The 24,427-nt window shown below is 43.1% G+C and overlaps 2 protein-coding genes across 4 annotated transcripts in view; one reads left to right on the top strand and one right to left on the bottom strand.

The window, feature by feature from the left end:
- Positions 1–781, bottom strand: part of ABCC5 (ATP binding cassette subfamily C member 5) — an 81,584-nt gene extending 80,803 nt beyond the window's left edge. For 2 of the 3 annotated variants that reach the window (XM_069579561.1, XM_069579605.1), the window contains exon 1: positions 510–696. The gene's annotated coding sequence lies outside the window, so the exon portion shown is untranslated. Of the gene's footprint in view, positions 1–509 lie in introns of all 3 variants that reach the window. The other variant, XM_069579576.1, reaches the window with a different exon arrangement.
- On the top strand, positions 452–18,936 carry LOC138442576 (5-hydroxytryptamine receptor 3C-like). Its single transcript, XM_069594268.1, is given in 11 exon segments — positions 452–602; positions 15,247–15,413; positions 15,789–15,833; positions 16,298–16,327; positions 16,329–16,408; positions 16,662–16,831; positions 17,015–17,100; positions 17,338–17,342; positions 17,949–18,199; positions 18,373–18,576; positions 18,707–18,936. Coding segments are annotated over 11 exon segments (1,419 nt in total).
- The last annotated feature ends 5,491 nt before the right edge of the window (positions 18,937–24,427 follow it).

Genomic DNA, 24,427 nt, shown 5'->3' with positions numbered 1-24,427 from the left:
CCCCGTAGCCAAAACGAGACGATGAATTCTGAGGTCGCTGGCTGCTCAATCCCCTCTGTGCGGCTTATGCCGGAGTGCCCCAAACCGCCTCTCTACACCCTTGAAGAGGGGGGCTTCTCTCAGGCCAGCATCCCCTAGGATGCCCTGGCCTTAGGGCGTTCCCACGGCCAATTCTGGCCTGGAAAGGCGATAGCGACCCACACACACGGGCCGCGTGCGTAGCACCACCTGGTGGCGTTAGCCGGGGATGTAGCCGGCACCCCGATCACTCATCCCACCCTACCTGCCTTCCGAGGACCTAACCTCCAACCCTCCCGGTCGCGTCCCGAAAATGAGGCGGCGGGAGACTAGAGAAAGGCCAGGCCGCTTTTCTCAGTTCTCCGACTTCCCGCGGACTGCTCGCATCCTCGATCGCAGTCCCCTACCCTGGGCCGAAACACACTGGGTGGGGATGGTCCCCGCGACAATCCGAGGGAGAAAGAAGGAGTGCGGCAGTCACCGACACCTACCTGTGCCCCAGCTCCAGGACGGCCGCGCCGGCCACTCGACCACGCTCCGGAGCATTAGCCCCCGGAGCAAAACAAGCCTTTATAGCGGCATTGGCCGCCAGACTGCGCAGGCGTGCTGCACAAAGAATTTCCAAGACTGAAGGGAATTGTAGTCCCGCTTCCTGGAGCCCCAGGCTCCTTTCACGGCTAAGAACTATATTTCCCAGAAGCACTGTAGAAGCCCTGGAGGAGGTGCAGGCCGCTCCTCCCTTCCATTGCGCTCCAGGCTCTGGCACCGTCCTCCCCAGAGTTTCTGCGATCCTGTCTGGAATCTTCTCCAAGGCTCTGTGTTCTAGTTGAGTGGTCGGGAGGGTTGACAGTAGCCTTCTGTGGGCTGGCTGCCCAGTGTTTGTAGGCAGGACGGTCACGGCGATGCTTGGCCGTTTATGCACCAGAAAACACTGTGAAGGTCATCGTAGCCTATAGGAGACCAGCCGGCCCCTAATCTTATCTGTATGGCCCTTAACGTTTTACCACTGCGTGCTCACGACTCTGCGTTGTCACCTTTCTCACTTTAATCCCACTGTCCATCACATGTTGTTGTGCTGCCCACGTTCTAGAAAATAAACGCCAGGATGAGTTTTTAGAGTGGCAAGAGCCTTAGAAAGGACATGCCAATTCATCCCTTTCTTTTTATAAATGAAACTGAGGTTTCCAAATAGACTGATCACTTCATTTCTCTTTGTGTTTCATTTGTACCTTCAAGATGCTGCTGCTGCTGCTGCTACTGCTAAGTCGCTTCAGTCGTGTCCGACTCTGTGCGACCCCATAGACGGCAGCCCCCGTCCCTGGGATTCTCCAGGCAAGAACACTGGAGTGGGTTGCCATTTCCTTCTCCAATGAATGAAAGTGAAAAGTGAAAGGGAAGTCACTCAGTCGTGTCCGATTCTTAGCGACCCCACAGACTGCAGCCCACCAGGCTCCTCCGTCCACGGGATTTTCCAGGCAAGAGTACTGGAGTGGGATGCCATTGCCTTCCCATCATAACATAAATAACTACTGTGTTTAGTGCCTACCTAGTCTGTATCTTGTGCTTTACATACTTGTTTTTTAAATCTCCATGTCAACCCAGTGTATAGGTATTATGATTATCCATTTCAAAGATTTTTTTTTAATGGAAGGTAAAATGACTCCTCTACCTTTATACCTTTAGCTAGTATGAAACACCAATGTAGGAAATTCCCCAGCTGTCCAGCTGTTAGGATGCGCCACTTTCATTGACAAGGTCACATGCAGCTTCAATCCCTGGTGGGGGAACTAAGAACTGAGATCCCAAGTGACTTGAACCACAGCAAAATACAAACAAACAAAATGCACACCAATGTACAATAAAGCTGAAGTAATTAATACAGTGTTTTGCCCAAGAATGTGGAGAAGGCAATGGCACCCCACTCCAGTACTCTTGCCTGGAAAATCCCATGGATGGAGGAGCCTGGTAGGCTGCAGTGCATGGGGTCGCTAAGAGTCGGACATGACTGAGTGATTCACTTTCACTTTTCACTTTCATTCACTGGAGAAGGAAATGGCAACCCACTCCAGTGTTCTTGCCTGGAAAATCCCAGGGATGGAGGAGCCTTGTGGGCTGCCGTTCATAGGGTCGCACAGAGTCGGACACGACTGAAGCAACTTTGCAGCAGCAGCAGCAGCCCAAGAATGGATTAATAAATCAATGCAATAAAGAGCCTAGAAACAGACTCATGCATACATGTAAACCTGATCTGTAACAAAGAAAACATTACAAATCAGTAGAGAAAGAAAGAAAAGACTATGGATAATGTTGGAACAACTGGTTATCCATATTTCTTAAAACTCAGGGGTTACAGCTTCATACCACATAGATCAAAGGCCCAACTGAAAGGGAAAACCTTCAAACATTTAGAAGAAAATGTGAAATATCTTTGTGAACTTCTTAAATAAGATACAAAAACGTTAATAAAATAAAGTTTGATTAATTTTTATCATATTTAAATTTGTTTCTATATAAGATGCCATAAAGCAAAAAGATAAACTACAAGTTATAACTGACAAAGTTTTTAATACAAATAATTCCTACAACTCAATAAGAAATGCTAAATAACTGAATAGAAAAATTGGCAAATGATGTGAATAGACAGTTCATGGAAAAGGAAACTCAAGCAGCCACTCAAATATCAAAAGAGACCCAGGGAGATAAGCTCAAGATGGTAGAGTAGAAGGATTTGAGTTCACCTGTCTTATGTAAACACCAAAATCACAAACAACTGCTGAACGACCATCAAAAAAAAACCACACTGGAACCTACCAAAAAAGATACCCTACATCCAAAGGCAAAGAAGAAACCACAAAGAGATGGTAGGAGGGGCAAAATCACAATAAAATAAAATCCCATACCTGCTGGGTGGGCAACCCACAAACTGAAAAACAATTATACCACAGAAGTTTTGGCACAGGAGTGAAGTTCTGAGCCCCACCTTAGTCTTCCCAGCCAGAGGGTCTGACAACAGGAGAAGGAGCCCCCAGAGAATCTGGTTTTGAAGAACATCAGGGTTTGATTGCAGGAATTCCACAGGACTGGGGAATACAGAAACTTCGCCCTTGAAGGGCACGTACAAGGTCTCGAGCACACCAGGGCCCAGGGGAAAAGACACCCAATCTTACTAATAATCAGGGAAATGGAAATTAAATTAGCAACAAGATACCATTTTATGCCCACCTGATAGGGAAACATAAAATTCTGACAATATTGTGTTTTCAGGATCTAGAGAGACAGGATGCTTCACACATGCTGGTGGAGTATTGACTGATGTAACCACATTACAGTTGGCCAAATTAATAGGTTGGAAATGAACTGTACTGTTAGACCCCAAGTTCAGTTCAGTTCGTCGCTCAGTTGTGTCCGACTCTTTGCGACCCCAGGACTGTAGCACAGCAGGTTTCCCTGTCCATCACCAACTCCCAGAGCTTGCTCTAACCCATGTCCGTCGAGTCGGTGATGCCATCCAATCATCTCATCCTCTATCGTCCCCTTCTCCTCCCGCCTTCAGTCTTTCCCAACATCAGGGGCTTTTCCAATGAGTCAGTTCTTCATCTCAGGTGGCCAAAGTATTGGAGCTTCAGTTTTAGCATCAGTCCTTCCAATGAATATTCAGGACTGATTTCCTTTCGGATGGACTGGTTGGATCTCCTTGCAGTTCAAGGGACTCTCAAGAGTCTTCTCCAACAACACAGTTCAAAAGCATCAATTCTTCAGTGCTCAGCTTTCTTGTGGCCCAACTCTCACATCCATACATGACTACTAAAAAGATCATAGCTTTGACTAGACGGACCTTTATGTAATGGTAAAGTAATGTCTGCTTTTTAATATGCTGTCTAGATTGGTCATAGCTTTTCTTCCAAGGAGCAAGCATCTTTTAATTTCATGGCTACAGTCACCATCTGCAGTGACTTGGGAGCCCCCTAAAATAAAGTCTCTCACTGTTTCCATTGTTTCCCCATCTATTTGCCATGAAGTGATGGGACCGAATGCCATGATCTTGTTTTTTTGAATACTAAGTTTTAAGCCAGTTTTTTCACTATCTTCTTTCACTTTCATCAATAGGCTCTTTAGTTCCTCTTTACTTCTGCCATAATGGTGGTGTCATCTGCATATCTGAGGTTATTGATATTTCTCCCGGCAATCTTGATTCCAGCTTGTGCTTCATCCAGCCCAGCATTTTGTGTGATGTACTCTGCATATAAGTTAAATAAGCAGGGTGACAATGTACAGCCTTGATGTACTCCTTCTCCAATTTGGAACCAGCCTGTTGTTCCATGTCTGGTTCTAGTTATTGCTTCTTGACCTGCATATAGATTTCTCAGGAGGGAGGTAAGGTGGTCTGGTATTCCCATCTCTTTAAGAATTTTCCACAATTTGTTGTGATCCACTCAGTCAAAGGCTTTGGCATAGTCAATAAAGCAGAAGCAGCTGTTTTTTTTTTTTTTTTTTGGAACTCTCTTGCTTTTTCTATGATCCAACCAATGTCAGAAAATTCGATCTCTGGTTCCTCTGCCTTTTCTAAATCCAGCTTGAACATCTGGAAGTTCACAGTTCATGTACTGCTGAAGCCTGGCTTGGAGAATTTTGAGCATTACTTTGCTAGCATCTGAAATGAGAAGGGAATGGCAAACCACTTCAGTATTATTGCCTTGAGAACCCTGTGAACAGTATGAAAAAGATCCCAAGTAAACCCTACAATTCAGTGTCTTGTAGTCAAGTTTATTTCGCTCCTGCATAAAAGTCCCAGGTGAGTGAGTATACCAGATCAGCAGTATAGTTGTAGTCTTGGCACTTATGTGGAGACCCAGGGTGAACTCTGTCAAGTTCAACATTTGGCTTCCAAAGTTGCTCTACTAATTGCCACCACCAGTCACCCAAGTGGAGGGAAAGAAAAATGGAGTGTGAGGAGTTGTGACTTGGCCTTAAGGCATCAGCCAAGAAGCAACATCTCTCATTTCCACTCACATTCTATTGGTAACAATTTAGTCATACGGTTGCATCTAACTGAGAAGGAAGCAAGAAAATGCAGTTCTCAATGAGACAGCTAGGAGCCATCTACAATTCTGTCACAATGGAAGAAGGAAAGAACAGATTTTGGTGAAAGCTAATGTTCTATCACATATGCCTACCCTGAACCTAGCTATTCTATTTCTACATATATGCTCTATAGTAGCCATTCTCAATCAGAGCTTCTGCAAATGAATCAAACCCTACACAAAATTATGAGTGACTATTTTCTCAATTCTCCCAAGGATAACACATAGCTGAACTCATTCTGGGCTTCCCTGGTGGCTCAGATGGTAAAGAATCCTCCTGCAATGCAGGAGACCTGGGTTGATCCCTGGGTTGGGAAGAGTCCCTGGAGGAGGACATGGCAACCCACTCCAGTATTCTTGCCTGGAGAATCTCCATGGATGGAGGCGGCTGGTGGGCTACAGTCCATGGGGTCACAAAGAGTCAGACACAACTGAGCAACTACACACGGCACACTCATTCTAGATGCCTAGAACTTATTTCTTTATACACAGTGAATACCTTCAGGTGTTATGGCTTAATACTATCATCTGAGAAAAGCTGCCCTAAAGGGTCTCTCACACAAGGAGGTATGTTCCTTGTGCATTTTCTATAATAGAGAAAATAATCTAAATTTCATTAACAAGAGAACAAGATTATGATATTTGTACAATAGAGTATTATACAACAGTTAAAGAACAAGAGTTAAAATGTTATCAATATGTATAGACCTCAAAAAAAATGTTAAGCAAAAATAAGTTACAAAGGGTTTCCATGATGGCTCAGTGGTAAACAATCTGCCTGCCAATGCACAAGACATGGGTTCAATTACTGGTCTGGGAAGATCCCACATGCAGTGGAGCAACTAAGCCTGTGTACCACAGCTATTGAGCCTGTGCTCTAGAGCTCGGGAGCAACAAGTACTGAGCCCACCTGCCACGACTACTGAAGTTCACACACCCTAGAGCCCGTGCTCCACAACAGAAGTTACCGCAACGAGAAGCCCTGGAGAGTAGCCCTTGCTCGCCGCAACTAGAGAAAAGCCGGAGCAGCAACAAACACCCAGCACAGCCAAAAATAAATAAATAAAATTAAGTTACAAAAAGACTCAAATTGTATGACCTCATTTGTATTCATCGCTATTGTGTTGTTCAGTTGCTAAGTTGTGTCCCACTTTTTGTGACCCCATGGGCTGCAGCACACCAGGTTCCTCTGTCCTCCAGTATCTCCCTGAGTTTGCTCGAAATCATGTCCATTGAGTCAGTGATGCTATCTAAACATCCCATCCTTAATTAATTTCTATTAATTTTGTAAACATGTAAAACTATATGTTGTTTATAGATGAAGATGTATATTTAAAAATGTAAAGCCAGGCTTCAGCAGGAAAAAGAACAGATTCGAGGTCCAATTACTGTTGGGGGGCAGTGAGAACAGAGAGGGATACACAAGGGGCTTCATCTGTCCTGTAATATTTTATTTCTTCAAGAAATGACTTGGATGGACCTAGAGACTATCGTACTAAGTGAAGTAAGTAAGAGAAAGACCAATACCAAAAAAAAAAAAAAAAGACCAATACCATATGATATCACTGATGTGTGGAATCTTAAAAAATGATACAAATGAACTTATTTACAAAGCAGAATCAGCCTCTCAGATACAGAAAACAAATTTATGATTACCAAAGGGGAAAGGTTGGGGGAGGGATTAACTTCTAAACAATCAGGAGTTTGAGATTAACTGATACATATTAATATATATATAACAGATAAGCAAAAAGGACCTACTGTATAGCACAGGCAACTATGAGTGCTGCTTGCTCAGTCGCTTCAGTTGTGTCTGACTCTTTGTGACTCTATGGACTGTAGCCCGCCAGGATCCTCAGTCCATGGATTCTCCAGATAAGAATACTAGAGTGGGTAACCATTCCCTTCTCCAGGGGATCCTCCCGATGCAGGGATCGAACCCGGGTCTCCTGCATTGCAGGCAGATTCTTTACCAACTGAACCACCAGGGAAGCCCAGGCAACTATATTCAATATTTTATAATAACCTATAATAGAAAGGAATCTGAAAAAGAACACATATATATTTATATATATTATATATATATATAATATGGTTGAATCACTTTGCTGTACACCAGAAACTAACACAACATTTTAAATCAACTATACATCAATTTTTAAAAATGATTTATAAATGTTAAAATTTAACAAAGCTTCACAGTGGGTTGCTTCTAAAATCATTTGCTGTACTTTTTGGTAACCTGTAAGTATGTCATAATAAAAAAGTTTTAGTATCATAGGAATAAATAATTTCTCCTCTCGATAAGGATATATGCAGTTTATCAGAAAAATATTGAGGGTTTGTATACATATAGATATATAAAGTTATAGATATATAAACATGTATCTATTGAGAATTCTTTAAGCACCTCTGGCCATCCAGTGGGAGAAGAAAACTTCTTTCTCAACACACCTCAAGCCACCTCTCCAAGGCATACTAGTACTTCTGACCCTGCTTAAAACACTGTAGTACCCAAAAGTGCATATCTGATACCTTCATATAAAATAAAAAGCCTCAAAAAATCTCCCTGAAATACTTTAAATATGTTGGTTTGTTTATGCAGGTTTAAAAAATATATAGAGAGATGAACACTATACAACCCTGGATCAAAGCTTCAATACATTAAGGTACCAACTACTTTGGCTTGTCCAAGGATAGCTTGGGCCAAAGACTTAACTTATTTACATGGTATTGATTGCAAAGCATCCCCTTCTCAAAGTGTATTTGTGTTTTGAAGTGTTTCAGGGGATGATACTCTCCAACCTTCAAGCAAGGAGCTAGAGGAGCAAGGAACAATCTATGTTCCAATACAGAATTGTATACATCTTTAAATATATTTATATTATGTAATGTACCTAGTCTACTCATTTATTCAATATTTGATGGAGATACAATGGAAGCAAAATAGACAAGCTTCCTGACCTCATTGGTTTAGAGTCAGATAAATATCAATCCAAATTTAAACTGTAACTGTGCTGTGTACTGGGAAAGAAAGGTTCATGTTACATCTGAAGAAGACTAGGAGCTATTAGTAAAGCAGTAGGAGCTAGTAGTGAAGATGGTAGAAGGGGGCAGAGAAGAGAGCACTCCAAGCAGAGGGAACTTTAACAAGGGCCAGGTGGTGGGAGAAGGAAGGGAAGGTCTCCAGAGGTAGACCATGCTAAAGGTTTTTAGAGTAACAGCAGAAGCCAACCACTGCAAGGTTTTAAAAAGTGAATAGGTTAAGGGTTGAGAAATCAAATTTACATTTTGAAAATGTCTCTGAGGCCAGCAGACTGGAGAAGAATTAGATAGCTTAGAATGGAAGATAAGTTTCTAACTAAGAGTGACTGTTGTCATCCAGGATGGTGGTTTGGACTAGAATTGTGGTGGAAAAGATGCAGAGACGTGGACAGACTCATGAGAAAAATTTAAGAGGTAAAATTGACAAACCTTGTTGATGGATTAGATACAGCAGGATGAGAAAGAGAGGTGTGGTGGGTAACACCTTGGTTTCTGGTTGCAGAACTTGATGGATGGTAGTGCCATTCAGTGACGTAAGAAATGCTCTACTGCAGCAATCCCCCAACACCCTCCCCTAGCTAGCTTGTCAGGAGCTAATGTCAAGAGTGATCACCCACATCTGCTGTGGCACTCGTGTTGAATTCTTCTGCCAATTATAAAACAAAATTTCTCATTTGCAGATCAATTTTACAATTTTCATAGAATAAGATTTTTAAAAAAAATTAGTTAGGACTTCCCTGGTGGTCCAGTGGCTAAGACTCTGAGCTCCCAATGCAGGGAGCCCAGGTTCAATCCTTGGTCAGGGAACTAGGTCCTACATGTCACAACTAAAGATTCCACATGCCACAACAAAGATCAAGGATTCTGCATGCTGCAACTAACATAAGACCTGGTGCAGCCAAATATAAATATTTTTAAAGACTAGTTAATAAACAGAATCTTTTATTTAACATCATGATCATGGAAACAATACAGTACAACAGAATAATGTGCCTTTAATGGTCTCAGGCAAATTAGGAAAGAAGAGAAGAGGATTTAAAATGTAAACAATACTGAATGAAAGCCAAATGATGTCATAACATGTTTTACAGACAAAGGTTTCACAGAATTTTTAATAGAGAACTGTGTGGGAGAAGCTGAGTGTTCACACAGTATACAGCAGTATAGGCATGTTATGATAAATCATATCCCATATTCACTTTATGTAGGAAAGAATTACACACTCCCCACCTTTGCAGTAATAACTTCCCAACTAGGGGGAGTAGTTAGAATGAAATGAATGATTACTTTTTTAAAAAAGGTTTAAGAACTACTATCGGAGAAAGCAATGGCACCCCACTCCAGCACTCTTGCCTGGAAAATCCCATGGATGGAGGAGCCTGGTAGGCTGCAGTCCATGGGGTCGCTAAGAGTCGGACACAACTGAGCAACTTCACTTTCACTTTTCACTTTCATGCATTGGAGAAGGAAATGGCAACCCACTCCAGTGTTCTTGCCTGGAGAATCCCAGGGACGGGGGAGCCTGGTAGGCTGCCATCTATGGGGTCGCAAAGAGTCGGACACGACTGAAGTGACTTAGCAGCAGCATACTGAGATGAATTATCAAACTGGCTCAACAAAATAACAGACAGGTATTCTAAAAACTAGCTCTTCATTATTAAGAGGAAAAAAATGACAGCAATTATCTAATATTAATAAAACAATATTATCTACCTCATTAAACTAGTGATGTGTTGATTCTGTAGTCTTGTATGTAGTAATTTATAAATTTATTTTAATTTTATAGTGGTATAAGAACTATGAGCATAAGGACATTATACATGGTTTTATGAAGATACATATTAAGTAATATTATAATATAAATAATTGAAGTCAATATCAGGGGTTTAGGAGAATTATTTCCCTTAAAAGAGATCTGAACTTTATTCAAGTTTGGGAAATCCTGGGCTATGCAATTAAACCAAACTTTAGCTTGGTATACAAGACGTTCTGTGATCTGGCCCCACATAATACCACAGCTTCATTTCCTGTAGCTCTTCTACTCAAATCTGAGGTCCTCTCAACACTAAAGCTTCCATGTTTTTACTCTAGCTGTTGCCACCACCCAGAACATCCACATAAATCTACTCAGTTAAAATAACCAACATCACAGTGTAGGATTTTACAGGCCTTAGAATTTTACTCCTCCCAGAATGACAAGTAAGGATTACTTACTCAAGCCAATAAATGGATTCAGTATATCTAACATCTCTAACAGTAATATATGCATGAAGGATTCTCCCACATCACGAAGTATTGGACTGGAAACCCGTTAGGTCACAACTGAGAGGCAACAGGGTCCCCCTAAGCCAGAGAAGCCAGAACCAACAGTCCAGCTACGATGGAGCCTTCTTACTAGGACAGGCCTAGACAGACTGGAAGAATGGTCACTCCCAGTCATTCCAAAAAGCTTCTCAGGTGTGATGTTTTATAAATATGGCCTTTTGATCAGACGAAGTGATAAATATCTATGGTCTACCTTGGTAATAACATTTCTGGCATGAATGTCAGGAAAATTTTAAGCTGATGCAGGCTGTGTTTATTTTTCATTCAAAATAATTCACTTATTGAATTCCACAAGGGAAAAATATGTACTCTTAAAGCATAAATTATACCCACTATTGACTGCAAGACAACCAATGAGAAAAACCAACACTGTTCTTCAGCTCCTAAAATGTTTTTTTTCTAAGTATATTTGAGAGGTAACAATACCAAAGCATGTTTTAAAATTCTCATCCTAAAATTAGATCTAGGTGGATGACACATGGCTTCTGGCTGGTAGGTCACTGATCTAAAGAAAAAGAGAGAAAAGAAGATTCCTCCTTGAGGCAGTCTAAGTTTATATTGCTCAGGGATTCAGAAACAGCTTGAAATCGATACTTCTTTTATCTCCTATTTGTTTGTGGGTTCTCATGGTTCTAATCAAACTTCAGGTTTAAAATACTTATCTGAAAAAAAAAAAACCACTTACCTCATTTATTTTTTTAATTTCTTGATTTTTACCTAAGCTACAGCATTCTACATTCTATCTGCAGGAAATCTAAGACAAATTTTTTTCAAGTTTTCTTTCTTCTAGATTTACTCTATTTACCTAAAGCAGTGTTTTCCCAAAAATATTCATGGAGTACTAGTTCTGAAGTTAGTCTGAGAAAAAGAAATTTCCAAAAGTTAACTACATGTGGGAAATCATATACATGACATTTTCAAGTCACATTAACATTTTAGTTAAATACTCTGAGAAATCCTACAGTAATAATACCTGATTCTCCTTGTTTAATTCATCATTTCTCAGAGTTATTTGAACTTGAACAATGAAAAATGATTTTTCAGAAAAGCACTGAACATTCCATAGAACTAGAGTTCTGCAGAAAATGCTTTGAGAGATGGTGGTCCAAACTCATCTTTTTATAAAAGAAAAAATAAGTAAATAAACTTCCTAAAGGGGAAAGAAGTCTCAAAAGATGAAGAGTGATGCTGAGGAGAATGGAGGGATTGTCCTTGTCAGCATTCAGCTGAGTGAAGCTGAGAGGAAACACTCTTGCTCATGGGAACTGGGGTTGATTCAGTCAACTCAGACATTTTAAGTCCAGAAGATTCCATGCAGGCTGAAGCAACCTGAATAATCTTAAGACATCGAGGATAATAATAACAACTACTCTTACTGCCACTTTCACTGTTTATTGCTGCTCCAATTCATTAGCTGGTTAGGATGGGACAGGCAGTGTATACATATTATCTCCAGCCACATAAAACTCCTGCAAGACAGGTTTTATCCTCTCAACCTTAGAGAGGAGGCAGAGAGAGGGTGACATGATTCTAATGGGATTTGGTCTTAGACCTTTCTTACTATCTTATACTAACTAGCCTGAAAAGCTTCTTCCCTGAAGCATCATCTCCCTTGGTTCCCTAGAGCTTTCCCTAATAGAAATCACTCTAGAATAACAGGTGAAACCACTGATGACTTTGGCCCATGTACGCATATGTCTGGCTTCTACCAGGAACCAAATATTTGCACATTCTCGCAAGGAGATCCAACCAGTCCATTCTGAAGGAGATCAACCCTTGGATTTCTTTGGAAGGAATGATGCTAAAGCTGAAACTCCAGTACTTTGGCCACCTCATGTGAAGAGTTGATTCATTGGAAAAGACTTTGATGCTGGGAGGGATTGGGGACAGGAGGAGAAGGGGACGACAGAGGATGAGATGGCTGGATGGCATCACTGACTCGATAGAAGTGAGTCTGAGTGAACTCCGGGAGTTGGTCATGGACAGGGAGGCCTGGTGTGCTGCAATTCATGGGGTTGCAAAGAGTCGGACATGACTGAGTGACTAAACTGAACTGAATCTGACAAGACCGTGATCATCTAGGCATGGCATGGTACTTTGAAATTACTTCCTAAGGCTCTTTAAGAATCAAACAAGAAAATTAATCTTAACACTCAAAGGCAAACTTGAACACCTGCTGAGGCCAAGGAGGCAACATAAGTGAGGGGAGCTGGTCAGGAATAAGCCAATAGTTGGTGACAGACACTGTGATGATCTAGAGAGAATATTCTTCATCCAGAGAGTTAACCACTTTGCAGCTCTGGCAGAAAGCATTATGTATAGTAAAAATGTGAGCCCAGTATTGCTTGATCTTATTTTTCAAATGAGGCCAGAAACACAGTTTTTACACGAAATCTCCCAATTTTTAAAATGTTAACAACTAATAAATTTCCTAAAAACACCAGCGGGTCCAAAAGCAACATGAATTTGTACGCAGATTGGTCATGACCTTACAAATCAACTTCCGCTGAAAACCCTGCCATCTCCCCTCCACCCACTCCTCCTCCAGTCCAAACTGCTTCTGACACACTCAAAAAGTCAAAAGTTAAGACTTGCCAGTACAGAAGTCATATATAAAACCTCTGAGTCTGATGTTGATTATATAAAAGAAGATGCCCCCCGCCATTTTGCGGGGAAAGATGGCAGCAGGGTTAAAACAAGCGTGTGTGCTACTTGAAGGAAACAGCAGGCATTCTGTGCCTTTCCCATGGTGCCCTATATGCCAGAGTGATTCTAAAGTATGAGGAGGCCATTAGCACTGCTGCACTGACAAAATATTTTTTCTTCCTCCTCTCCAAACTGGTTTGTCAGATGACTTTTAGAGACCAGGTTCAGGTCTAGTTAGGGCACTGGGTAGGGGAGTTCTCTATGAGATTCTGTTGTCACTGGGGGGTGTTAGAGAGATGGCTATTGACACCTGACACCGGAATTATTCAAAGCTAGGGCGTGAGGTGTGGCCTATGGTCTTTTAAGATTAACATCATCACTAAGTCCCCAGAGAAGAGCCAAGGAGAGGAAGACGGAACGAGGTTGGGAAGGATTCCTCCTCTGCCTCATCCTCTACCTGCCGCTTTAAGGTAAGATGGGACAAGAACAAGAGCACAGCATCCATATAAAGTCTGGGAACGGAGAAACCAGGCTAATTCTTTTTATTTCTAGTTAACAAATGGGTGTTCATTTTGGAAAAACGGAAATTCATGACACTGACAGTTTGGTATAGCACTTTCTAGGGTCCTAAGTGTTAGCTGGCTTTTCTCTTAAGCTACTTCTCCACTCCCCATGCTTCCATGGGCCTCTTTCCTTTCTCCATGTCATTCTCTTTCCAGGCATATAATCTACCCCACGGTTTCTGGGTATCAACTGCTGTTGAGAGAAGAAAACTCTTATTTCTCTTTGTTGTTGTTGTTTAGTCCCTCAGTTGTGTCCAACTCTTTTGGAACCCCACGGAATGTAGCCCACCAGGCTCCTCCGTCTGTGGGATTCTCTAGGCAAGAATACTGGAGTGGGTTGCCATTCCCTTCTCCAGGGGATCTTCCCGACCCAGGGATCGGACCTGAGTGCCCAGATCTCCTGCATTGGCAGGTAGATTCTTTATTGCTGAGCCACTGGGGAAGCCTTATTTCTCTTAAGCAAATGAAAAGGAAAGATGCCAAGGGAATTGAGGTAGATGAAGAGTTCTGTTGTGACTTTTCAGTACAACTTTTCAGTATAATTTCCCAGTCTAGAGTAATTTCTTGTTCATTATTGAGATTAAGCAATGAGGTATAGCACAAAATTAGAGACAGACAAAAACAGACTCGACCAGGAGATGCTACTACATACATTCTTTGTTTCTGCCCCACAAAGTACGATTAAAAAAGGATTGGGTATAAGAGGTGTATCAAGGAACTGTTTATAAGATAGTCTCAGTGGTGATGAGTCCTGAGTTTTAGAAGAGAACAATCACAGCACAAAGCAAAGACATACAATTATTAAATTGAAAACTGAGTTCCTTCCTTAAGGTCCCACGAATGGATTTCTCACTGCTGCTGCTGCTGCTGCTGCTAAGTCACTACAGTCATGTCCAACTCTGTGTGACTCCATAGACGGAAGCCCACCAGGCTCCCCTGTCCCTGGGATTCTCCAGGCAAGAACACTGGAGTGGGTTGCCATTTCCTTCTCCAATGCATGAAAGTGAAAAGTGAAAGGGAAAGCACTCAGTCGTGTCCGACTCTTAGTGACCCCACAGACTGCAGCCTACCAGGCTCCTCCATCCATGGGATTTCCCAGGCAAGAGTACTGGAGTGGGGTGCCATTGCCTTCTCCGGATTTCTCACTACCCACCTGATTATTTCTCTCATTATTAATTCATGACCATCTATGCCCTGTATAGTGAAGAGGAGAAATGTGATTGCAAAATCTGTCAGTGACATTCACCCAAATGGCTCAAGGACAGAGGTTTGTGGTGAGATTGTTAAGAACATAGCAGGACACTAAAAAGTGGGGCTCAGGGCTGTTTGCATACACATGTAGACAAGTTTTGCATGGAGAGAGGGAGAATGGAATTGAGAATGGGGTTCTGACTCAGCTCACCTCATCAACTTCCACCATTTGCCTGCTATTCCAGGCTAGCCCACACTGCCTAGTCCAAGCAGTAGGAGTCTACCTGTTTCTTCCATAACCCCTGCTGTCTCTCTGTGCAGAAACATTCCCTACACCCCAGCCCTGGCACTCTTCTCATAGTTCCTTCTCTCTACAGGGAGAGGAGATACATTCACCATCAATTGCTCAGGCTTTGACCAGCATGGGGTGGATCCTGCTGCCTTCCAAGCAGCGTTTGCCAGAAGGGCCTTCCGTCCAGCCACCAATGTCAGCATCCCCATTCGTGTTAACATCTCCTTCACTCTGTCTGCCATCCTGGAAGTAGTAAGTCCTGACCCAACTCTGTAATGATCTAGTGATGAGCAGTGGGTGCACTGACTGGATTTTGTAAGTTAAGAGCTCAGTCTATGGGATAGGGAGGCATGACAGGGAATGCTACAATGATACAATGCAGATAAAAGCTCTCCCTTTTGGGGGATACACCACAAGAAACATAATCCCAATGGACTACTCTCATACTGGTGTTTTCACTTGCATTTCTCATGGACCCTGGATTATATGACCCACATTTTTTAGTGGTTTATGATTAAAACTCATAATTGCCATACAGAACAGCCTTGGAAGTGATTAAGAGGTGGGTGGTGTCATTGGATTTCACTTCATTAAGTTAATGATCTCAGATGAAAACTGTTTTTCCAGGATGCACAGCTTCAGTTGAGGACATCATTTCTGTGGCTAAATATGGTATGATGGACTCAGTTTCCCCTTTGCTATAGTACCTCCCTTTTCCCACTGCAAGGTCCAACTTTGAGGATTAAAATGGATAAAGCTGAGAATATCCACAGATTCAACAAGTTCAAACAGCCGGACCAATAATGAAAATATAAAATTTTCTGATTTATTTTGCCAGTTTAAGGAGGGCAGAGACAGGGCTCAGGAAGCAAGTGGCATAAACCAAGATCATGGAAGCCAATACTTCAGTGGCTCCATCCCAGGGAATCCAAAGCCAAGCTCCAGGTCTCCCCAGAGAGCACTGAGGAAGAAGTGAAAGCAGAACAAGTTTGCCAGTGACAGTGTGACAGTTGTAACCAGAGGTGCAGTGGGAGAGCAAAGAAATGAGTAAAGAAAGGAATGTGGAGTGGAAGAGACAGAGGAAGACTAAAGCCAGTTCCCATCTCCTGTTTATCCCATACCATGGTGTTCTCTAGATCCGGTACAATCCATTCATCACCGGGAACCCCAGAGGAATGTGGGGGCATCAGGAAGCTGGACATGGCAAGTAAGAACCTGTGGCTTCCAGATATCTTCACTGAGGAGCTGTGAGTGTCAGGGCTGAAAAAAGCAAGAAGGAGACCATATTTCCAGGGAAGAGCATGATGTAACCAATGGGGGCCAAGCACAGACTCAACCAGAAAGGAGCAGCATCTGAAACCCTCAGAACACGCAGATAGGTAGAAGGGGGAGGTCAGATAAGTGGGGCTGGAGCACAGAAATGGGCAGCCTGGGAGAGGATGAGAGCCAGGTCTGATGGGGAGCCCACAGCTTTTACCTCTCTGTCCTTTTCACACTCAGCATGGATACAGATCAGACTCCGCCAGGTCTCATGGCTTACGTCAACAGTAATGGTCACATCAAATACAGTAAGCCAATGCGGGTAACAAGCATCTGCAACCTGGACATCTTCTATTTCCCCTTTGATGAACAGAATTGCACCCTCACCTTCAGCTCTTTCATCTACACAGGTAAGTGAGAATCACATGCTGAAAGAGAAAGAAAGGGTTTGAGAAGAAGAGGACAGAAAGTTTGGAAGAGTGAGTGAATCTCACTGAAAGGGGTGTGGAAGCTAAGTGGTAAGGAATTCAACAGTCTGGGCAAAGGGGTTGGGAGGCTTGGGGAAGGCTGAATTGCCTGGGTCTCCTTTGCAGTGGAAAAGATGGTCCTGGGCATGGAGCAGGATGTGCAGGAGATTTTGGAAACAACACAGAACGTCGTTTGGAGCAAGGGGGAGTGGGTACTTCAGAGTATCCATCAAATGACGAAGATGACTGCGGGCACCAATGGCTAGGACCAAATCGTCTTCTATATGAGTTCGGGGGCCCTGGGTGGGATCTTCTTCTACATGCATAGCTCATGTCCTCCACTAGAATGTAAGCTCTCCCACAAGAAAACATGCTCCATGGAGGCAGAGGTTGCTATCACTCTTTTCACTGAAAAATCTTCTGTACCTAAAACAGTACCTGGCACTCAGGAAATGTTGACTGAATGGATCCTCCCTGAGGAAGAAACAAAGCTCCCACCGCAGTGATTTACAATGAGCATGAACCTCCACTCCATGTCCCCCAGTCCCTCACCGGCTGCCAGGGCTATTTGAACTTTTGGGAGGACAGGAATCTTTATATTTATTTTTAAAAAGAAGGGGTGGAAAAGTTATGAAACACTGTCTTAGGGATATTATGATTCCAAATCCTGGTGATCCCAAAATGTCTGCTCTGTCTTGCTTTCTCTCCCACTGGTTTTAAACGTCTACCAGCAAAGGCACTAGAGATTACACCTTGATGAGGAAAGCAAGCAGAAATACAATGTACACAATACCTAAGAATTTGGTCCCTCAATTCTGCTGAGAGCACATTGGCAGGAATAAAAAAATTAGGTGGAGAAAATTGACACATGGGCCAAGAAGGAATGAAATATATTTCAACGGTAAGCAGCATGGTAGAATTAACCATGGAAAGACAATGTGGTGATTAAGATGACTTTGCTGGAGAGGGAGAACAGAGAAAGGGACTTGAGGTAACATTTCCTTAATAGAAAGTTTGATCTGGGACAAATCTAAATTCTTGCTCTTACCTGGATTGGCAGCCTCCCAGCCTTCTCCTCAACTGCCTCCCTCTCTCCTCCCTACCAGGTGACCATCAGGCGCAGGCCCACCCTCTATGTCATAAACCTCCTGGTGCACAGCAGCTTTCTGTTCACCATCAAAGCCCTCAGCTTCTACCTGCCAGTAGAAAGTGAGAACCATGCCTCATTCAAGATGACACTCTTGCTGGGCTACAACGTCTTCCTGCTCATGATGAATGACTTACTCCCCTCCAGTAGCACCTCCCTCACCAGTATGGCCCCTGTTGCCTTTAGGAGAAGAAAAGTAGGGTGGGGCATGGCACAGACCGATGAATCAGGTCAGAGCGAAAAGAGATCCTGGAAAAGGGCCTCTTTTCTGGGGAAGGAGAAAATAAAAAGTCCTGGCTGGTGCCTCTGACCCTCAGGCAGGCCCAGTTCCCTCCAGATGTCTATTTTGCCCTGTGTCTGTCCCTGATGGTGCTCAGCCTGCTGGAGACCATCTTCATCTCCTACCTGCTGCACCTGGCCACCACCCAGCCCCCACCCATGCCTCGTTGGCTCCACTCCCTGCTTCTACACTGCACCAGCCCAAGGACATGCTGCCCTGCTGTGCCCCAGAAGGGAAACACAGGCCTGGCCCACCTGCCTGGTGAGGGATGTCAGCACTGCCCAGGCTTCCTCTTCCATCACCTCCACTTCTTCTGCTCCCACCTCCTTCCCTCCCCACATAACTTCCCAGCTGACCTTGGTGGCCCAAAGCTGAGTCTGTCTCGCCGTAGGTGTGAAGGAGCCCATGGAGTTGGTGGGGAAGGTGCCACATCCCAGAGAGACAGAGCTAAATGGGTGCCCTGGCTCAGTGAGGAACCAGCAGGAAGACGAGGCTCAGAAGCTGCACTTAGTCCGTCTGTGGGTGCGATTAAGCCACATGATGGACACCCTGCTCTTCTGTCTCTACCTGCTCTTCATGGCCACCTCCGTTGTCACAGTCATCATCCTCTGGAACACCTAAGCAGATACCTACCTGCGAGTTCCAGGCCAGAGCTTCTCTCGCCCCCTGAAACCAGCCAGGCTCTCATCCCTGCCCAAATCCCACCTTACAGCTCTGGCAACAACCTTGTTTTCATCCCAGTTCCTCTACAGTTTCAGACCAGATCTGGATGGTTTCCTAAGCCCTTCCAAGTCAAGTCCTTGCTCTGGCATGCCATCAGCTACCCTCAGCCCTCCGGTGAGTCCTGCCTTTCTGGCTCCTTAGGATTCAGGTTCTTAGAATACTTCCTTGATCGAATTTCCTCCAATAAACCCCATTTGCAGAAAGCATTGGCTCTTCTCTGCATTATATTGTAGTTTGAAAACTTTGAGGTTGAGAGACTTCTTGTAGAAACTTCTCACTACCAAAGTAAGAAGGATATTTTTTTTTCAACTCTACTAGATAACATGTGAAAGCAGGGAAATGGTAGAGAAGGGGCCAAAATCTATTACGAGGAATTATAAAATGGACTAACCTCCTAAATCCAGTTATCCTGGATTTAAGCTTCTGCAATTAATGATGTGCCAGAACCAGGCAGCCCTTGTTTATAGAGTGAAGCCTTTTGTCACAGCCTGACATGTGACTCATTCATCATTAAGGGCTAAGAGTGTTAACATAATCCCAAATTCTGCTAACTGCAATCAGAGTTGATCTGTCCTTAATCATGCTAAGAAAAGAACACTGGGCTAAGGAGAGCACATTTGAAAATGGCATCTGCTTTACTTGGGAGTAACACAAATGACCCCACATGAACTGGAAAATTTCCCTTCCAAACACTTGCCTTTTCATTTTGAAAGTCTTAGTGTCTTGGCCCATTATTTCCAATAGCTTTTTTTTTTTGGAAACATTATTATTTGCCTGTGACAGGTCTTTTAGTTACAGCATACAAACTCTTAGTTGTGATATGTAGGATCTAGTTCCCTGATCAGGGAGTGCAGTCTCAGCCACTGGATCACCTGGGAAGTCCCCTCCAATAGCTTCTTAGGGGAAGTGGAGACCCCACTGTATCGCTCTACACCAGAGCTGTGGTATGATTTGTGGGACAGCAGGTTCAGAAAAGCACAGATTTGGGAGCAACTTAATTACAACTTGAACACAATCTTTCATTTTTAGCAAGCATTTCTTTTCCTTAGTTTATTCTACTACTTTCTATCTGAACCCTAAATTTCCCAGGTCATCAGTTCAGTTCAGTTTCAGTACAGTTCAGTCGCTCAGTTGTGTCCGCCTCTTTGTGACCCCATGAATCGCAGCACACCAGGCCTCCCTGTCCAGCACCAACTCCCAGAGTTCACTCAAACTCACATCCATCGAGTCGGTGATGCCATCCAGCCATCTCATCCTCTGTCATCCCCTTCTCCTCCTGCCCCCAACCCCTCCCAGCATCAGAGTCTTTTCCAATGAGTCAACTCTTCGCATGAGGTGGCCGAAGTATTGGAGTTTCAACTTTGGCATCACTCCTTCCAATGAACACCCAGGACTGATTTCCTTTAGAATGGACTGGTTGGATCTCCTTGCAGTCCAAGGGACTCTCAAGAGTCTTCTCCAGCACCACAGTTCAAAAGCATCAGTTCTTTGGTGCTCAGCTTTCTTCATAATCCAAGTCTCACATCCATACATGACCACAGGAAAAACCATAGCTTTGACTAGATGGACCTTTGTTGGCAAAGTAATGTCTCTGCTTTTCAACATGCTATCTAGGTTGGTCATAACTTTCCTTCCAAGGAGTAAGCATCTTTTAATTTCATGGCTGCAGTCACCATCTGCAGTGATTTGGAGCCCAAAAAAATAAAGTCTGACACTATTTCCACTGTTTCCCCATCTATTTCCCATGAAGTGATGGGACCATATGCCATGATCTTCATTTTCTGAATGTTGAGCTTTAAGCCAACTTTTGTACTCTCTAGTCAAACACAATATTTCTGCAGTGAAATCTATGAATATTCACACTTGGTAGCAAAAATGAAATTAAGGACAACCCCACATCAGTTCAGGTCAGGTTTTGCCACTAAATGATTTATAAAAAATAATTTGGTTTTCAAAACTCTTTAGGTTTTAAAACTGTTGTTTTTGTATTACTATCCCCATTTTATATATTCAAATAAATGAGATAAGATAAATGAGAAGATGAAGTACAGAGTGCAGTGATGGCCACTATCTCCCAAGTTCCCATGGCTAGGCAGGTGACAGAGCTGCAGTGTGAACAGAGGCAGCTAGCTAGAGACCCAGGACTTAGCCTCTGCCACACAGCCCTCTGGACTGATGAAACTAGACAGGTTCTCTAAGAGTCTCCTGTTGAGACTTCAACCCACTGAAAGTCTTCATCAGCTAACACTATAGGAGAATTAAAACAGGAAAAGTGGGGCTTCCGTGTAGTTCAATGACTAAGAACTCGCATGATGTGACTGAAAGATCCCACATGCCTCAATGAAGACCTGGTGCAGCCAAATAAATAATGAATAAAATAAATATTTTTAAAACCAGGAAGAGGAAGTCCCTGATAAAGGTCCCTAAGACAAACCTGCTTTTCAATTTCCTTTTACTCCCTCCCTCAGTCTTTTTGACTGCTCACCCCTCCCTCCCCCACCCACATAACACCCAAGTTCACTATGTACTTCCTCCACTGCTTTCTGAAGCACATATTTCCCCAAATCTGATCTGGGCAATCCCTCTTCCCTTTATATTCTCTACAGATTTAGCTTTTTGCTGCTGATGTCCATTGCCAGATACTTTGGGATGTTCCACTCTTGTGCCCTATCCTGAGACAGTCACCTCACATGGAGATTCATACTTGACTTTGCAGAGTAGCTCACTTACCCAGATTTCAAGAGATTCAGAAATTACGTCAGATCCACTTGCATCATTTTGGTTTTTCCACCTATCTTCATGGTACATATTTCTCTACTTATTTTCTTCACATTTTTTTCCATTACATAACTTTATGTTCCATCTGAATAGAAAATATGCACTTTATCTTTTTTGACATATGGATTAAGATGTCATATCACCTTTCAGTAAGAGAAGGTATGATGCAATTATAGTGATTTTATTTCTTTCAAAATCAAAATCTGAACACATTATCTTAGCACACAATGGATAATCAGACAGAAACTTTGAGATCACAGAGCTCCCAGAACATTAACAAATGTGGTAGCTGTTTCTCTGTCCCATCAATAACAGAATCATATGATAAGCACCCTCTGGGCTAATGACTTTCCTCTTGTTATGGGCAACTCTGAAAGGCTTTGAAAGATAGTTTATGACCTCTATAGGAAAACCTGCTGACAGGCAACTTGTCCTGCCTGGGCCACCTTGCATTTGAAGGCCTATTTCTGCCAACAACTCCTCACCTGTCCACTCATCTGCTACCCTGTGGATCATGCACATATTTTTTTCACTTTCTTTTTCTCTAAACCATTATAAGCTGCATTTCACCATGTTTTCCACATTTGGGGGGTTCCATATTAACCCAACATTCAAGTATATTATCTCATTACTGTCTCTGCCTCTCTCTTCTTCCTGAAGACCCATTCTAGGATACGAAGTCACAGACTTCATTTCAAGCCTATCCTTTCCCTCCTTTCCAATCTGTGATTCTCCCTTTGATAAACTCTCTTATTTGATCATTCATTGGCACTGGCTCTTCTATATAGTAGGGAAAAAGATAGTATAGCATAGAGACTTTGGAATCTGGCAGCCCAGGGTTCTAATCTGATTTCATTAAGTGCATGGGTGGCTTAGTCTTCCAAGTTTAAATTTCTTCATTTGTGAAATGGAGCCAATAACACAGATTAAATTATTTTTTTTAATATGGATTAAAAAAAAGCATTTATAGCCTTACAGAAGCTAGAAAGTCCAATATGATACTAGAGAGCATCCTTTCATCATGCAGACTGACACCTAGAGTGCAAAATCAACTTTGAAGTAGGAGACACTAGACGAAAAGAATTATAGACTTTCAAGCACAATTCCCTGTTTTCAGATGAGAAAAATGAAGTGGAGAAATATGAAGTGATAAATATGGGTTATCACATTTCAAGACTGTTCAGGCCTGTAAAGTGGCAGCCACAGGTGAGTAGTCATCCTGGGCTCTTTTCCCAGTTGCCTCTGAGGGGTCCCAGAACCCTCCCTTTTTCTGTTCCAGGCATTGTAGCCAACCTGACTTCAGCTAGTGACTCACCCTGTAGTTTGGATGTTTTGGCTGCCTCCATACTCCTGGATCCTTAGCCCTGGCCAATTGCCTCTGTATGTGATTACCATCCATCAGGGCTGCAAAACAGCGGCCCTCACTTCCCCTCCTACCAGCCAATTCTGCTCTAGCCAGGTTACAGTTATAATCCCAAATCTGGTCTCTAAAGGGCCCCAGATGAATGGGGCCATCAGAGAGCCATGCAACATGATCCCCCTTTGGATATGCTAAGGTTAAAGATACTGGTAGGGCTTCCCTGGTGGCACAGACAGTAAAGAATCTGCCTGTAATGTAGGAGACACAGGTTCAATCCCTGGGTTGGGAAGATACCCTTGAGAAGGAAATGGCTAGTCATTCCAGTATTCTTGCCTGGAGAATTCCATGGACAGAGGAGCCTGGCGAGCTACAGTCCATGGTGTCACAAAGAGTTGGACATGATTGAATGACTAACAAAGGTGTTGGTATATGACTTGCAAAACGACAGCTCCTGTCCCTACCGTCTGCCTCTGGAGCCAAACATTGTCTAGGCCAAGTGATTTCATATTTGAAAACCTAGAGGCCTAATAATCTAGTCCATGAGACTTCCCAGCTATGGAGTAATGAAAAGAATAAGGAAAGAACAATGGAACTAGACTAATCTGGGTTTGAATCTGGATTCCACTGATTTTCACCTAGATGGACACTGAGCAAGATTTAGATTTTTTTACCTCTCTGTATTTCAGTTTTTTAATCTGTAAAACTGGGAGTAATGGTGCTAAACTTTCAAAGCAGTTGTGAGGATATGAACACTAAGTAAAGTACATAACACATTTTAGGGCACATAGCACAAACTCAATAAATGGTAGCTCCCGCTAGGCCATTCTGAGTGTCGCTTTCATTAGAAACTTAGAGGAGGCAGTCAAAAATAAAAGGCCAGGCCCCGGCTCCAGCCCTTTGGAGCCTACCTGCAGCAGACTGCTGCAATTCCCTTCTCCAGGGTGTTCTGCCAACCTCCAGCTCCACCAAACTGCACCCAAGGTGGAGGCCCCTCCTCAGCTACATCACGGGAACATTAGGTAACTTCTCTGATATGGCCTCAGGACTCCCATGAGGAGTCCAAACACCTTTCTTACATCTGCCAAAGGTGCCTGTGTCTCTGTCCCCATTCATGGGGCACTGCCAGGCCAGATAATTAACTCACATTTATTGAACATCTTTTCATGCCTGTTAGCCATCTGTATATCTTTGGAAAAATGTCTACTCAGGTCTTCTGTCCATTTTTAAATCAGGTTGTTTGGGTTTTTGATA

Source organism: Ovis canadensis, chromosome 1 (genome assembly GCF_042477335.2).
Source record: "Ovis canadensis isolate MfBH-ARS-UI-01 breed Bighorn chromosome 1, ARS-UI_OviCan_v2, whole genome shotgun sequence".
NCBI lineage: Eukaryota > Metazoa > Chordata > Mammalia > Artiodactyla > Bovidae > Ovis > Ovis canadensis.
This window is presented reverse-complemented; position numbering and strand designations above follow the sequence as displayed.